Source organism: Rhinolophus hipposideros (assembly GCF_964194185.1).
Source record: "Rhinolophus hipposideros genome assembly, chromosome: 4".
In the NCBI taxonomy this organism is placed as follows: Eukaryota; Metazoa; Chordata; class Mammalia; order Chiroptera; family Rhinolophidae; genus Rhinolophus; species Rhinolophus hipposideros.
The window spans coordinates 79560649-79578520 of record NC_138050.1 but is presented as its reverse complement, the minus strand read 5'-3'; the positions used below and the strand labels follow the sequence as shown (position 1 = coordinate 79578520).

General features: G+C 35.4%; 1 protein-coding gene across 6 annotated transcripts in view; it reads right to left on the bottom strand.

Annotated features, from left to right (window-relative positions):
* Positions 1–856: 856 nt before the first annotated feature.
* MYCBP2 (MYC binding protein 2) overlaps positions 857–17872 on the bottom strand; it is a 251054-nt gene continuing 234038 nt past the window's right edge. For all 6 annotated transcript variants that reach the window (XM_081045566.1, XM_081045567.1, XM_081045571.1 and 3 more), the window contains 10 exons: positions 16790–16891; positions 15946–16074; positions 15461–15593; positions 14119–14222; positions 13137–13325; positions 12275–12382; positions 10757–10966; positions 7795–7902; positions 6961–7126; positions 857–2329 (listed from right to left, as the gene is read on the bottom strand). In XM_081045566.1, coding sequence (XP_080901692.1) covers positions 2214–2329; positions 6961–7126; positions 7795–7902; positions 10757–10966; positions 12275–12382; positions 13137–13325; positions 14119–14222; positions 15461–15593; positions 15946–16074; positions 16790–16891 — 1365 coding nt within the window. In that variant the 3' untranslated portion in view covers positions 857–2213. The remainder of the gene's footprint in view (positions 2330–6960; positions 7127–7794; positions 7903–10756; positions 10967–12274; positions 12383–13136; positions 13326–14118; positions 14223–15460; positions 15594–15945; positions 16075–16789; positions 16892–17872) is intronic.

Below are 17872 nucleotides of genomic sequence, written 5' to 3'. Positions count from 1 at the left end.
CAGGGTCTTCTGGGGAGTGGGGTCATCCCTTCATGATGCCTGTCGCCCAACATCCCCAAGGCAGAATGACATGTACTGAAGAAAAAGGCTGTTTTGTGCCAAAGGTTCTGGAATCTCTTTTGAACACAAAAGTAGTGTCCCAACTGGCACTTTGTCAAAGACAAAAATGTGAGAGGATATAAACATATGAATGCCTTCAAGACCCTTTTCAGTTTAAAGATCAGGGTTTCTTCACGAATTCAAAGCATTCTAGAGATTGAAATTGAATGAATGCTGCCTGCAATTCCTCCAGCTTGGTTTGGGACTACTGTAAGTGCCCTAAATGACAACAAATTATTTCTCCTGCTTTCAAATACATCGGGCAATTAAAAAGTTGCTTGCAAGTCTCAGGTACTATCACATACTACAAAGGAAGTTTGCATAACCTTCTCTATAAAAGAAAGTATTAGCATTTCTTTTACAGGGATGGTTCAAATGTATCTTATTTAGATAAAGGCCGACCTTCTGTACAGTTTCAAAGTCCTTCCTTGCTCAGGAATCCATATGCTACAACAGTGGATCAACAAGTAGCGTCATGAAGAGATCAGAGTCTTTATGATCTTCAGGTTTTTTTTTTTTTTTTTACAGTAGGCTCTCTAACACCAGGACAGCTAGACTACTCACGATTCCATCACATTCTATAATTTTCTACTTACCTATTTTTTTCTCATGCCTTTTTCTACATCTCTGCTCTTTGAAATGCTAGTTATTCTTCAAGATGCAGCTCCAATGCCCTCTTAGTTACACTCCCCACAACAACAACAAAAACAGAAAACCATGAAAAACAATCTTTCCTAAATCCTGAAGCATTTGGCTTGGGCATTTTAATAAAATTTATTAGAACATTCTCTTAATAGTTATCTGTGCTCTGATTCGATCTTTTCTTTATATTTTAAGGTCACTCAAGGCACAAATTATTTTAAATTTCTCACAAATGCTTAACAAATATATTTTCAACAGTGGAAATTTAGGATCAAACCAATCAAAATTTTCGTCAGACTTGTGAAATAAATATCATCTGATTTCATGATGAGTCATAAAGACACAATTCAGCAACTTCATGGGTTAACTGTATATGAAAAAAAGACAACTACCAAAACACACTGTAGTTTATAGTAAAGAGAATAGTGATCTTTTTGATTCCTTATAAAAGTTCTAAAAGGTGCCGGTTAATAAGATGGAGGTTGCTCAATTTCCCAAATGTTTTCTTCTGTCTTTGGCATATGTCTGTGTGTGTGTGTGTGTGTGTGTGTGTGTGTGTGTGTGTGTGTGTGTTTGTGTATTTTTTTCTACCTAGTGTTTAAGATTCCAACATTGTGCTTCATTACTACTCTTATTTTACCTAACAATTATGCAAGTTATAATTGTGCTGTTAGTAAATTTCTTTTAAAAGAAAATTGGATGTTTTAGATCTTGAAGATATTTAAATTTTCTTTTTCAAGCAACACCTTACACAATTGTTAGACTTTATCACTGTATAAAAATGTACAGTGGTTTATTGACATGTACATTCCAATATGTTTACAGCTGCAAGATAATGAGGCACACTCAGTATTGCACTTCATTAAAATTTCAGGCTCAAACTTAACCTAGAAGTTTAAATGAAACTGCATTTGTAATTTAGTAATTCTTATAGAGGACAAACATTGATATCTTTATATACAGTGAGATACTTATAACATTTATATGCTGTCCTAACACAATTTTTTTTTTAAATAACAGTCTAGGAAATAAACCAGAATATTCCTCTTTTTATCCCACCCGTGATGCAATTGTACAGGATTACAAAAAGGCAGTATACAATCAACAATGATTATTTTTCTTTTTTGCTTGAAAGCCAGCATCATTCTGAGTCCATGGGCATGGTGATTCTTTTATATCAATTATCTATAAATGTCCAATGCTTCACAGACCAATGACGGTCATGGCCACATGCAAACACCTCACAAGTTTGATGTCTTGGCTCAAAAGAAAATAAACCAAAATAACGGGGAAACTTTCCATAGCAAGAATTATGTACATGGTATTTGGCATCCTTCTTGCACTGTGAATGGTTCATTTTCATGGATGTAAAAATGGTCCCGTCCTTATCCTGAGCAGAGTTGAAACTTCACCACATCCGCTTGGGGGATGAAGGCAACTTTTCTCTCTATAGACAAAGGAATCTGAGTGTTTTAAAAAGTGTGAGCATTTCTGCACACTCCACAACCCAGAGCAAACTCTTCCCCGGTGGGTGGATGAACAACGTGGAGTGGGCATTCAGTTCCTTCTAATTGTTTGCCTTTGGGACCTGCGTACATTTGGAAGGAGGCAAGAGAACATAATTAAAAATATATATTATATTACACACACACACACACACACCCCAAACCTAATGTAAACATAAATCATTGATAAGTCATTCAAAAAAATAACATGACTATGGTTATGCAAATATAAAATTAAAAAGTTTTTTTTCTTCTAACCACAAAAGTAAAATGTACACTAAGAAACTCAACACACCAGACATATATATAGAAGAAGGGACATGGTCCCCTACCCGCAACATCCTGCCTAGAGATAACCACTACGAGCCACCAATCTTTTTCTATTAATAAATGAATTATGTACATCATTTTAAAGCAAAGAGCAATGAACAAAAATGGTCACAAAAATCCCTCAGTTTAGTCTAACAAAATTATTCTGGATGAGAAAATATGGAGACTTTTGTATAGAATGTTTTTCTCTAGGTAAAGAGAAATTTATATATAAATAAGCCATTTACCCTTTCATCTTTTCTTTTATATATATATATATATATATATATATATATATATATATATATGCACTTATCATAAACACATGAATTCGTGTGTCATTTCACATTTTTTTCTGTATCATCAAAGTGTGTTAGGGACCAGATATCACAGAATGGAAGGATGAATAGCAAATTCATTATTTTACATATTGTTACATTAGTGCTAATCATTTGACTTTTTTTTTTAAAATTTTTAAAAATTTATTAGTTTCAGGTGTACAAGACAAGGTAATACTTAGACGTTCATTATTTATATCCCTCACACTGTGAACCCCCCTGCCCCTATCCCTTTCATCTTTTCTGAAGAAAAGGCACACATTGGTAAAATGGGAAGACTGATTATTACTGTTTTTTGAAAAGTAAATGGGAGAGAGATTAGTAAAAAAATAAAAATTAATCACCTTAAAAATATGAGATTCCAAAATGATAAAATAATGTGTAATGTAGTAATGCAGAAGAAACACTTTGGGAAAAATAAATTTGTAGATAATAAATAAACTAGGCATAAAATGTACAAAAAAAACTGTATTTTCTATTTTTTTGAAAGACTTGTTATGCTAATGTGCTTCATGTCACGTGTTTCATATCATTTAAGAAAAGGACTTTTAGCTCTTTTATAAATGAGGAGCTTCACCGTGTAGGGAATATAGGCTGGGTTTATAACTTGAATCAGTGTTCCCATTAATAGCAGAGGAAGGAACTAGCAATAGTTTCCCACAGCAAGTTTCCAAAATGATAAATGTAAGTTTTTATTTCGTTTGAGAGAAAAGTATTCAGATTGGATGAGATGAGCTTATCCAGATCAATGAGGAATGAGATCTCATTTAATTTACCTTTTCTAGGTTTAAAAACTTCTCTGACGTACAAGAAAAACAAGAGGCACAAAAGGCTTGTGTTTATGAAGCTCTGAGCCTGGCACAGTACAAATAAATACTCAATAAGAGTCAGTAGCAATTATTACTCTTACTGATCAACAACAGACTGTGGCCTCATCTAGAGGAATAAAAAGTAAGTTCCCTGTAAGAGGGAGACCACGTCGTGGAGGTCAGTATCAAACTGAAGACAGCTAACCTCAGAGGGAGAAGGTAACTGCTGGCTCCGCTAAAAGCCTCACGTGACCTCAGGATGAGTCATGAGGGAGGATGCCGGCAGTTTGTTGGAAAGGTAATTATTCCTGTTCTAAGTGATCAAGTAGATCAGTACGCCACCCCAGACCACACTGCACACTGGTCTTCTGCCCGCCCCACCAGTGGGTAGGCAGGAGGGGGCCCCTCAATGGCAGATCTAGTTCAGATCTACAACACTATCCATGGAGGCTCCTGCAAACTGCAGTCCTGGGGAGAAAATACAGGGTCATTTAGTCAACAAATATTTACTGAGTGCCTAATGTGTGAATGGTGCTGTGCTAGGTGCTTAGGAAGTAAAGATGCACACGGCCTATCTTCAAGGAGTTCATAATCTAATGTTATGGTTAAAAAAAAAAAAAAAGTGAAAGTAAATACAAAAGAAAAAACACCTGCAGTCATTTGCTTGCTTACTATTGAGGCACTATTCTAATATATCAATGCACTTAATCCTCTGAGTCATAGAGGCAGGAAGTATTATCCCTGTTTTGCAGGTAAGACAAAGTTAACTTAATTTTTCTGATTTATAAATCCCTCATCTTTAAAATAGGCACAGCGATATCTATCTCACAGGGTGCTGTGAACATTAAGTATCCTCGCACCAAGGTCATCAATAAATGTTTTAGAAAGGGACAGACAGACAGAGAGATTATCTACTTCAATTTCTTAATCTGGACTCTTGTTTTCATACGCGTTAATAAAAAGTAAAATGAATAAATTGACAGTCTAGAGAGTCGATCCTTGTCTTTCTGAGTAAATGCATGGGCTTCTTCCTTGTTGACTCACTGTGACGTCTCCTTTAATTCTCTTCCAGTTCCCTAAATGAACAGATGAGCTGGAGGAATGTGTGCTAGGAATTTAACCTTTCCAGGCCTCAATTTTCCATTTGTGAATGTGGGGGATAATACTATCTACCTTGTAGGTTGTAAAAATTAGGTGAGAAAATATATGTGAAAATGCCCAGGATCAATGTCAGTTCCTTCCTTTTGCCATCGCCCTAACTCTTTTCCTGCCTCATTCCTTTCCTGATTCACAAGCGTTTCATGGGCAAAGTCCTTTCTGTTGGCTGACCTGCATGATCACGTGAATGTACCAGGGGCAGCCTTGCTTTCGCCTGACTTGTCCTCTCAGTGACTGCTCTGCTACTGTGTTTTCTGCAACGTTTGTTGATTACTAGCTAAGTTCCTTATTGCTTTTAGTGTTTTGTTTGTATTTTTCTTTTTTTTAAACAAAGAAGAAACTTTCATTCAGTAAAATTTGGATTTTCCCCGATGACACAGCTTATCTCTCAACTGTCTCAACTAGAAGTTGGTTCTCTATCTCCCAACTTCTCCAGGTCATAAGGCCAAAAAGCAAGATTGACTTTCCCAGTTCCTGTTTATTTCCAGACCACTAACCTCCAATTTTTATTCAATAATCCCACTTCCCTTGAAGCTCAAATGATCTAGAACACTGCCTGCCCCTTTCCATTCCCTTCATTTGCTGATCTCCAGCCCACCTTTCTCCTGCTAATGACGGCTTACATCTCTATTCTGGCCATTAACCTAAACACTCTGGCCTCACATTATTCTCACCTTGCCTCTTTCAAAGTCCACTACTTCTATTTACAAAAAACACATAGTTTTAATGGTGTAACAGTTTTTATTTGACATGTGCAAATAGCAAAAAGTAGCCATACTTAAAAATAACTCTTATTTGTCTTATCTTTGTTTTTGAATAGATAATATATGGTATCTCGCAGTTTAAAAATCAAAATGTTAAAAAATTATATACAAGTCACCTTCTCCAACCTCTATCCCATCTTTCCTGTTTCCCCGACAGTTAACTAATTTTATTAATTTCTTGTTTATCTTTCCAGTGTTTTTATGCAAATATAAACATATATGTATATATATACATATATATATGTATATGCATATATATAAATTTCCTCCTTTCCCACAAAGGGAGCGTACTATATACACTCTTATATAATTTGAATTTTCATTTAATACTATCTCCTATGGATCTTTCCAGGTCAATACTTAGAAACTGCATCCTCAGTCATCTTCATTTTATAATGGTGCATATTACTTAGTGTTTAATCAGCCCCCTACTGGATACTTGTATTATTTATGAATTTTATTATTATAAGAAATGCTGCAGGGAATAGCCTTGTACATTTGCCCTTGTTTATTTTCTTCATATACGTAGGTATATCCCCAGAAATGGGATTGAGGTATTTGTAATTTTGAGAAGCACCATTGGGTTCTACCATGTGTACTCTGATAAGCAATGAGTGAGAGTGTGTGTTTCCCAGCTTTACCAACATTGTATATTGTGGTGTATGTAGTTCTAATGTGTTTTCACTAATTTCAGATATTTCACTATGGTCACATTTACCTCTCTTTCCGCTTCTCTCACTGACATTAAGCCTGTTATTTTGCATTACTGTGATCCACAGCCTCCTGACCTCTTCCAATTTTTCAGTCTTTTTTTTGGTTTCATACTGACTGTTTTCAGCCCGACCTCCATAGACAATCATTTCTGCTGTATTCTCAGGCTTCTGTAGTTCCCTTGGCTTCCTGATGCTCACTACCCTGCTAGCTCCCAGCCAGTCTAGATTAAATCACCTGTTCATTTTATGGTGCCGGTTCCAGGCTTCTTAAAAAAAGAAAATAAAATGAAACAACCCCCCCCCCCAATCCCTTTAAATGTTCTATTATACATTTATAATTTCACACTTCGCTGAACAGCAATCCTTTCACTATCCTTAGCTGACTTCATCCTCGTTCCCCAAACAATCTGCTCCATCATGGCTCCTAACCCCTCACGCACCGTGAGCGTACTACTTCCTACTTCACTCACAAAGACAGACGTTCACAAGAGCCAAGGAATCCCTTGGATTCTTTAGGATAGTTTGAACTGGGTTTCTGCCATTTGAAATAAAAGCATTTTCATGTGATCAGTAAATGAAAGTAGATACCACAGATATCATATTTAAAAGTATGGAAAACATACCTGCAGGACAGTGTGGTAGTTCTTCCTTAGGAATGCTAGTCATTCTTTGAAAATCATCATGACAAGCGTTACAAAAATGTGTTGTTCCAAAACAGAAAAAGACAGCCACTGAACAGCAGTAGCGACATTTATATTCCAGAAAGTCTGTGCCATGTTTCGGGCACATCTATAGAAAAAGAAAATAGACACAAGATTATAGTGAGTCTACTTCAATTATACTTAAGATAGTTATATATACAGCTCAGTGTTTCATATTTTGAGAGTACACACAACTCTCAAAAGTGACTGAAAAATTGATGATACACACATTAAAAACAATAATGAATAAATGGGTGGCTTTTCCCAAAAGATCTGGACAAAGCCCCAAGTTCTAATCTCAGCTCCATCATAACTAATTTTACTTAATAAGCTAGCCACTTAACTTCCTTGTGAATGTTTCCTGGTCAGCCAAATTGAAAAATTAATAATATTTCACATTATCTCGCAATTTCATAGATGGTACTGTGAAGATTTCACTGAAGCGAGGGAAAATCTGAAAGTGTGAGTTCAGGCTTAAGAAAATGATAGAAGTATTAATTGACTTATTAGATAGACTTATTAATTGTTGAAAGATGGTGGTTATTTTATGGAAGACAAAATTATAAAATGCAAATCCTATCCAAAAGAAACAACACATATGAAATAATTTGGAAAATTATACACTGCTGTAAAACATTAGAAAACACTGGGGGAAAAGCCTGCTATATCATTCCTACCATGCCCGTTATATTATTATTAGAAAAATGGAAGTGGAACATTTCTAAACTACCTTTTCTAATCAAATGTGCTACCCACCTGCGCCCTGGACACATCAGAACAGGCCCCACAGATGAGCTCTCTGGGATCATAATCATCCCCTTGTCCAGCCTCAGCATCGCAGCGAGCTTCGCCACCAAAATACGCCTGGGAAGAGAGCACATTTAGATGACGGCAGCGAGAAAACCCTCTGCCGGGAGATCCAGTTTGGGTGAGGTGGGAGTCAGAGAACGAGGTCTTAGGAAACACGACTGTGTATTAGACACTCCCTTGCAATGCCATGGGGGGTGCCCATATTGCTGCCCATAGGACAGATCAGGGTAAGAAATAAAGTTGCTGTCCTTCAATTCTGGAACGGATTCTGCTTACAGTATGCCGTTCAAACATTGTACTACCAAAGCAAAATAACAAAAGAATGTATAATATTCAAAATACATATCAAAAATAGGATACTACGTAGTAAAGAGAAACTGCTTTTTCAGGGCAAAGTTTGAATAGTGTTTCATCATTTTGAAATAGTACATAACATATTCCTTTCTAGTGCTTTAAAAAATACGATTAGAAATTCCCAAAATTTAATACAATAGAACAAAAAATATGCCTAAAGTAAATATGAGTGTATAATTATAATTCTCAGGCTAACGGGAAAGAAAAAAAAATTGATTTTAATCTTACAAAAGCTTTTAAAAAGGAAAGGCAAATTTGGTATTTCTTTTCAGAATACTGCTTATTCTTATAAAGCTACCCTATATGCAAGAATTCAACAGTATCCAATATAGATACTTGAATAAATGAAATTATCATAATAGATGATTTATCTGAATTTGCTCTGGGGACAAAATAAATGAGGCCAGTTGTATTTGGGGCAATCCACAAGCACATGTCCCATAGCCAAAGACCTATATCCATAATTGAGGATAAACAAGATGACTCAATATAAATCTATTATTTATACCAGAAAAACAGGTCAAAAGATAGGCTCCATTGACAGAGGTTATTAATGGTTGTCTTCCAGCTAAATTTGGCCTCAGAAGTGTTTCATTTACCCTGGGGCCTATTCCAGCTGTTTCACTTTTCTAGATTCCCTGGTTGGCTTCCTGGACATTTGATTGTCATCCCTGTGATGGCATATTTACATGCCATTTGTGATATTTAGTACGTTAAACACACAGAAATAATACTTTATTATCTCTAACAATATAATTCAAAAATACATACTGTTGGCTTTTCCTTGGGTATATGCATATCTGTCTGCTTTTCTGGCTATCATCTATCTATTTAGCCTTCCTTTCATTATCTGTATTTTCTTTATGTTACACAGGGACACTATGCATTTTTCATGTATTGAATCCTTCATTCATTTATTCATTTTCTAATTAACTTAGTGTCTAATAAATGCCAAGTACTAGAGACAGAGAAATAAAAAAAAAAAACACATAGTCTTTGTCTTCATGGAACTTACGGAGTGGGGCAGAGAGACAAATGAACCAGTAATCATAATGCAGAATAACGAGTGCCCTGATGGATGTGTGCAATGTATCAAAATCCTGTGGTTCTGGTGAGAGGGAGATGGGCACATTACACAGGAGGTGAGTCCCCAGCTGAATCTGAAGGTGTGATCAGGCAGATTTGGCTCCGTACTTGAGCATGTGTGTATGGTGTGGGTGGCAGGTTGAGAGTCAAATGCACAGTAGGAGGTAGTGAAGAGCATTTCATGAAAAGACATCACCTATGTGACGGCATGGAGGTGTCAGTGAGGGAGCAGACATGGCCGAGCGTGGGGAGTTGCAAGTTGTTCAGTATTTGGTAGCATGAGGTGCGCGCGGTGGCACCCTGGGAGATGAGACTGGATAGGTGGACAGGGTTACAGGATTATAAGCAGAATGATGACACAATCAGCCTTGAGACCCAGAAATATTAACCTATGAGTAGTAGTGTAAGTATAAAGGATGGTACAGAGGGATTCATGGATCCACAAAAAGGGCTCAGGAAGAAGGCTGCTGTAATTACCAAAGAAAATGATTAGGGTTGCTAAAGACGTAATAGAAAGGAAAAAAAAAAATAAAAACAAACAAACCAAAAAAACCTCAAGAGAGATGTGGAGATACAATTGACAGGACTTTGTAAATAAAGACTGGAGACCTCAGAGAGTTAACGTTGAGAATATAATACTGGACATATGGACTTTGATGTACCTGTGAAAAATCCGAGTGTCTGGTAGGCAGTGGGAAATTGGCATCTAAATTTCAAAAATTTTAGATGGTCAGAATGGTATAGAGGGTACTCGGCGAAGACATGGGTGTACAGGAGGTCACCAAAGGTAAGGAGCTATCATTAGGCAGGATGGAGAAACAAGGAAACAAGTATGTAAGGGGCAGGTGAATGAAAAGGAACCCTATGAGGGAGTTAAAGACAAATGACCAGAAAGGAAGGAGGACAGCACAAGAAAGTATTGTCCCGGAAGCCAAGAAAGTAAGAGTTTAAGGAGGAAATGCTCAAAAGAGTCAAGTAAGAGAAGTTTATTCGAGAACCAACTGGATTTGGCAAACAGGAGGTTCTTACTGATGGGACGCAGTAGCTCGTGGACAGAAGTATTTCATGGTTTGGTAATAGTTTGTACAGGTTAAAAAAACAAACAAATCCCAAAACAAAGTAAATAAATTCAACTTGAAATACAGCACGAGCTTTCTCATTTTTAACTTCAGATAACATGTAAGAATAATTGGACATCATCAGAGAATTCAACTCCTTAATCATATAGGTAATCTCTAGTCAGTTTAGTGGTTACCAGAGAGAAAAGGGGGATGAGGGGAGGTAGAAGAGGGTAAAGGAGGTCAAATATATGGTGACGGAAGGAGATTTGACTTTGGGTGGTGAACACACAGTGCAACATACACATGGTGTATTATAGAATTGTATACTTGAAACCGATGAAATTTTATTAACCAATGTCAGCCCAGTAAACTTAATAAAAAATTCTTAAGTGTTATTTATAGCATACCTTTCTGCATTTGTAGCAAACGTAATATGCATATCTATTCATGGCATAGCCAGCTGGATCATTATAAAATCTCACACCAGGAGTGGTGATAGCTTCACTCTTATGCAGACCTTCATATTCCAATCTCATTAAGGCCTTTCTTCTGACATCTTCATAGAGTTCTTTTATTGGATCAAGCAGGTCTTTTAATACTATATGATTTATTTTGTTCTGAAATTTTAAAAAAATGAACGTTTTTAACAGAATTATTTATTTATTAATTCAACAAACAGTGTACATCAAAGTGCCAAGCACTGTGCCAGATAACCAAATATTTTCTAAATAAAATGTCACTTAAAAATAATCTTGTAGCAACTGTAACAGCTATATACAATGTCAGAGGGGTAGTAGCTTGGGGGAGGAGGGTTATTACTTTGTGAGGGTTATAAATGTCTAACTATTACATTGTTTTGTACATCTGAAACTAATACTAAAAAGAAAAGAAAAGAATCTTGTAAAGTCCTCACAAGTCTCTATTTTACCAAGAGCAGGGAAAATGAGGGAAGTGGAGAACAGAATGTGAAAATTCCATTTTATTAGCTTTATATTCCTGAGTATGGAACCTATCTCCTGTTGCCTCCACTGTTCTGGGAATAAAGAATTACCTTGCTGCCACAAATAAGACATACTCCTGTGTATATGTGTGTGTGTGTCTGTGTCTGTGTTTTGGTCCCTTGGAGCTGGGGTAGAATGTCAGATGGTAGAAATGAGCAGGTAGTATTTTCTATACAACTTTCACGTATCATTTCTTAAATATGACCTTTTTTGGTGGTACCATAGGAGATGGGAGAGCAAATACTACTTTTTGATTATTTCTCAGTCTCACTAAGCAACGATTGTGCTTTTTCCATATTATACTCTATATATCAGTCTGAAATTCTGAAGAAAATAGGAAGAACTAAATAGGAAAAAAAAAAAAAAGAATTAATCGAGAAGGCACTGCCAATCACATTCTAAAACAAAGGTTTTTGTTAATCATTATTAGCTTGCCGAAACAACTTGCTACTTTGTTTATTAACTATCTTTGTAGAAATATGTCAAAAAGTTTCTCCTTTATCTGAGCTCTAAAAGAATCTTTCCTGATGGCACTGAATGTTCAGATTTCACTCTTTACGGCAGGTATCAGTACCTACAAGCACTATAGACTCATTGTTCTTTTCAGTCGTCACCCATTGCCATGTCACATGATCTGAACTCTTAGGGGTTCTGAAAATAGTGATGCATGCCCTTCAGTGCATGATGATATCTAAATGAATTCTGTGATGCAGTATGTTTAATTTAACTAGCTTCTAATTGACAATTAGTGTTTTGAAATGTATTATAATAGAGAGATCTATAATATTCTCAGTACCACCTAGATAAGGAGAGCAGAAATGATGGGAGCTGGTGGTAAAAGATAACTGGGAAGGACACATGTTTATTCTAAAAGATGAAGATGAAAGTAAACACAAACTAGATAAATTTTGATTCTTTCCATACCTTGCAGATGGGACATGATATAAAACCAAATGTTATCCTTGGACCAAGCCATCTGTTTTCCAAAACTCGTCGACAGCACTGTAAGTGGAATACGTGACTACAGTCCAGCTTAAATAAAGAAAAGAGAAGGATATAAGCAAATGTAATAATGACAGATATTTGAGTAACTGGCAAATTATTCAATGTAAGGTGTTACTTAAAGCAGGTAAAAGAAAAAAATTCAAGAAATTTAGTACAATGCAATTTGAGTGCTTTTCAACTATTGGGTATTAACCAGGTCTTTAGCCTCTCATAATTTTTTACCTTTTATATATTAATGCCACCTTATCAAGAGTAAGCTGGGTTAGAGAGAAATGCAAAATTACTCAGTTTGTATCGCATAAAAAGAAGAAGAAACTACTGACTTAAAGATTTATTTCTGAGAATATTACCTTGGAATTTTAAGAACTGGAAATATAAACAACTAATAAAAGTTAAAAAAAAGTGTTTAGTAAATAGTAACTTCTATAATATTAGTACTATTATAGACAAAGATATATATGCATTATGTATAGAGGTATGTATCATTATATCAGTATGTATAGATCAATTATATAATGTTATAAAATACCACTCTGGACTTTGAAGATTAAGAAAAGAGTAGCTACTGTAGAATCTCATCATTTTTTCCTTCCTTATGAACATTTTACACATTCTATTGACTACATAGGCTCACATAAATCTCAAATTAAAGCTAAGCACACAAAATGGAAAAAGAACATAAGAGACATAATTTGCTCTTTCATAAAATGGTAGTTATTAGCAGGACATTTTCTCCTAGTGATAATCTAGACACACTTAATACTTTAAAAGCTGAGACAACCTGAATGGCTGGTGCTGCCGAGAGTGCTTCAGTGAAACATATCATGCACATGTCATCTGCATCTTGCTTCAGTGTTGTGGCATTTTTATCACAGCCATGGAGACAGGGCAGACAATGCTCTTCATTTTTCACACCTCCACACGGATGGCCACAGGGATGTGTCTTACTACAGGCGACTTTAGCATATTCCTACGAAAAGTGAATTACAATGGCATACAAAATATCAAAAAGGCACACATCCTGGTAATGATATCAATTACATTAATTTTCCAAGATATTTCCCCCCCAGGAAATACATATGATGGCTAAGTAACAACAAAGTAAAGTTATTTTTATTCTTTGTTTGAATTAACTTAGGATTATTAATAAATTCTACTTTTCTTATAATGTGTGTTTTTGAAAATTTCACTCCACATAAAGGGAATGTGTATACAAAAGTGAATTATAATTTTAATCTATTTGTTATAGCCATGAAGCAAAAGAATTCCTGACATATAATCTCTCAATCACCACCCATGCCCTTACCAAAATGGGGATTAAAAAAAAAAAAAGACATGGATCTTTCACTATCTGGGCGCTATCCAAATTCTTGTTAACTAAATTAAAGAATCAAAAATATCTGGATAGCATGGACTGTGTACAGATGTTCAGGATTAAAGAACTTTCAGATACTGGAAATTTATTTTCTGGAAATAAGTGAATAAAATGTGTAAGAGGCAAAAGAAATACAGTCTATAGATTTTTAACTGTTTCTAGCAGAAAAGTTAAATATGTATGATGATGGTAATTGGGAAACACACAAAAGGAGTCTGGTTTGGGCTTGAGAGCTTTACCTGAGCCATTCTCCACCTTTGATAAAGCATTTAACTCTGGACATAGGTAATACTCTAATTTTGAAAGCGAGTGATGCTGAGCTCGAACTCTTATTTATACGAAGTAAAGGTATCATGTGGGATCTATGCAGTCCTACTGGGACACTCACCTGGCAGTCCGCGTCAGAACAAACACTGCCAACAGCAGACAACTCTGTTCCACTCCTAGAACCACAGAAGCGGCATGCTTCCGAGCTACTGGTGGTGGGTTTGCCTAGGTTCAAACAGAAAAAAGAAAAACCCTCCTTAAGAATGTTTTCTACATATTTCAGTATAACTAATTAAAAACAAACAAGCAAACCAGGTTTGCATTAATTGTTATCACTGGAAAATCAGCCTGGCAGATTTATAGCTGGAGGGCTGTAAGCGGCCCTAATTACAAAATACATAAATAATCACACCAAAAAAGGGGTAAGAAACTAAAGACGTATCAAAAGCTAAATTAATTATTAACTGATTTATTTACACTTTTCAGGATAAACAAATAGATTAAACTTCTAGTCAAGACAGCCGGTTGAACAGATATGGCAAGACCCCCTACTATAAAAGCACAAAACCAGACAAAATATACCAAAAAAAATTGAAAATACACAGAAGAAAGGGAAAGCTTTAAGTATCTTTCCACAATAACAATATTAAAAGGCAGAGGAGAAAACCTCATCAGAGAACATGAAACTTGAGAAACAGAATTCCGACCCAAGAAACTAGAGATAATAGATCAATTTGAAAAGGAATTTAGATGTTTGAAATAGTTAAAGAAGGAACAGAACACATAAAAACAAAGAGAGAACAAACATGAAAAAGAACAGATTTGAAAAATACAGACTAAGCTCATTTTTAAAAACAGATACAAAAATTCTAAATATAAGCGTAATACATTGAATTCAGCAATATTAACAGAAAATATATGTTTTAAAAAGGATAGTTTATATCATGAATACAATGATGGTTTTAACATTAGAATATTTATTACTGTTACATGTGGCACAGAAAGATCATAGGAGGAAAAAATCAGCTATGAGAAAAAAAGACCATGCTCTTGTAGCATGAAAAGTTACTCATATATAGAGTTAAATTTGTTCAGGTTTATACTTAACTCCAATGTCAGAAATTTGTGTCAGATAAATGGCAGACTACAGAGGTGCTAAAAATTGAGACTTTGTAAGATTTAATGCAACTTACGCACTTTATAAAAGAATCAAAATGTAAAAAAAAACATTTGAGACAAAACGACCTGTCTAAGGTCACACAGCTAGTTAGTGACGTAACAGGTTTCCTGACTTTTACTCTCATGTTCTTTCTACATTGTCTAGTAAATATAATAGATAGTCATCAGTGATGTCATAATCACTTGTCAGAATACATTCAAAATCATTCACGTTAAATAATTAAACTAACATCTAGTTTAATCATAATCAGTAGGCATGGTTCAATCTTACGTCCTCTTTTTACCTGTGTGTTCTCGGAATTCCACCATTGCTTTCATTGTTTTAGAATCTGCTAGAGCCATTAACCAGAACAGTTTGGTTCTACCACAACCTTCATGAAGGTCAACCTTTATAGCTTCTTCTTCTTCTTTGAAGACCTATTGTATCATTAAAGAAAAGTATATTTATATCTCTGAAAGAAGAGCATACAATTATTCAGTAATAATGGCTCTTATTTACCAAGCACTCTAAGAAGTTGCAGATATTTTCAATCTTGTCTTTAATCTTTACAACAACCCCATTTTAAAATGTGGAAACTAAGGCTTAGGGAGGTTAAACAATTTGCTTGATTTATACAGTTCATAAGTGAGTTAGGAACTCCACCAAGGTCTTTGATTCCACAGTCCATTTTTTCCTATTACACCAAGTCTCCTTCCCACATTTTTTCAACATTTATTGACTATATTTTATGTTTCAGATGCTGTTCTGTGTGTAAAGACAAATCTTTACCTGTCTTTGATGAGTTTTGGTTCGCCGATGAAGATGAAGGAATCTGTCACAGTCAGTACATAGATTTCCACAAACATTGCATAAAATGATTGCTGCAGTTTCACCATCATCATGATTATCACACATGGGCTAAAATAAGACATTTCCAGAGGTTACATACAGTTAACAGGATAGCCTCCATATTCATACAAGTTGAATGTAATTTATTTACAACTGTGTTATTCTGAAGCCTATTAAGAATTTAGCATCCAACCATTTACAGAATTAAGGCAATTGTAAACTCCCAATTCAATAATTAATAAAATAAACATGGATAATTTGCTTAGTAACTTAAGAATATTTCTATTCATTCTATTCAAATCATATGCTAAACAAACAAATTATTCATTTTTGAAATTTGAACATTAGTAAGAAAATGTTGAAATGGCCTATATAAGGTCTTCCCTTCCAGTGAATGCAGGGATACCTATCAAACTTACTTTAAGTACATTTGTGAATAAAGGGTATGCCATATTGACTCTCTGACTGCTTTATTTCCCTCTTTTCATAAGACTGATTACATTTTTAGTACAAAAGCTAGATACAGAATCAAAGTCTGGCTAAAAACAAATTTCGATATGGTGCAAAGATGGCTCAAAGAAGAGGAAAGCCTTTTTATGTAATTAAAGCCCCTAATATACGATGAAGAGGGGACCCTTGTGAGATGAAGTTGAGCTGTGTGACACAACGTTTTCAAGAGTTCCACTAATTGTGTATTTGGACTTGCAGGGTGATTTTAAACCTAAGCTAAAGCTGACTCTAAAGAAAAACAAGACAATTTTATATAAAATCATTCTGATCTTACCATTTGTTTTTGTTGTCCATCCTTTCCCATCCATCTCCCTGAGGAGAGACGATCGACATGGTCCTGATCAAGAACGCACAGTGATGCTAGAGCAAGCCAGAGCTGTTGAAAGGAAAGGCTGTTATACCGCTGAGTTTTTAGGAAAGGCTTCTAAAATGGTAACTTTCCAACACATGATAATAGCTCAATAAATGACAGATGGATTTGAAACTATGTAAATACCCCACGGTACCCAAGTTTTCCTGATATGGCACCAGGCACACATGCTCACTGCGGTACGTGCCATGCACCCAGCATGCACTCAAATGTTTACTGAATAAGTGATCTGAGGAACCATTCTATTTCCTACCTGATATATCAAATTATACTTTATTGGTCTACTATGGAAACAACATATCAATACATGAATTTACACATTTAATATACTAATGCCTCCTGCAAATTTTTCTGGTGTCATCTGCCTAAGCCATTAAATTCCAAGGAAGACAGTATAATGAGTATAATGGGTATTTAATTTTGTATAGTCCCATAGGTAGACAGGTATTAAATTCCGGTAGACAATAAAGTTCCTCACAAGTCTTTGTGTGCCCTAATGGCCTAGCACTATGCGTGGTGCACTCTGTCAGAAATAAATAAAAGTCTAACAAACTTGACAATATTGCCCTAAAAATACTTAAAAACTTCCTGAGGCTGCAAAGGCAAGCTTCAGTTTTACACAGAATGGTATATTTCTTCATTAATGAAAAAAAATTAACTGTCTCAACTCTAAGAAGTGCACTGAGTGTCACTGGAAATGAAAAGTAAAAGAGGGAAAAATAGGGACAAACCAGAAAAAGAAAAATAAAGTACATCAGGAAAAGGGGGAGTGCAGAATGAAAGCAAAGAATGCATGCCTTTTCACAAGTTGGTTCCTGTGAAAATAACTGTTTCAGATGTTACATTCACTAATAATACAACATACACTGGCTTTTTCTCCCCTAGGGATATATAATTTATCTTCTTTTTCAGACTTCGGAGGATTAACTTAAGCAATTTCCACCAGTATTTACTTCTTCCTCATGCTGTCACACTGCCCTGCTTCAA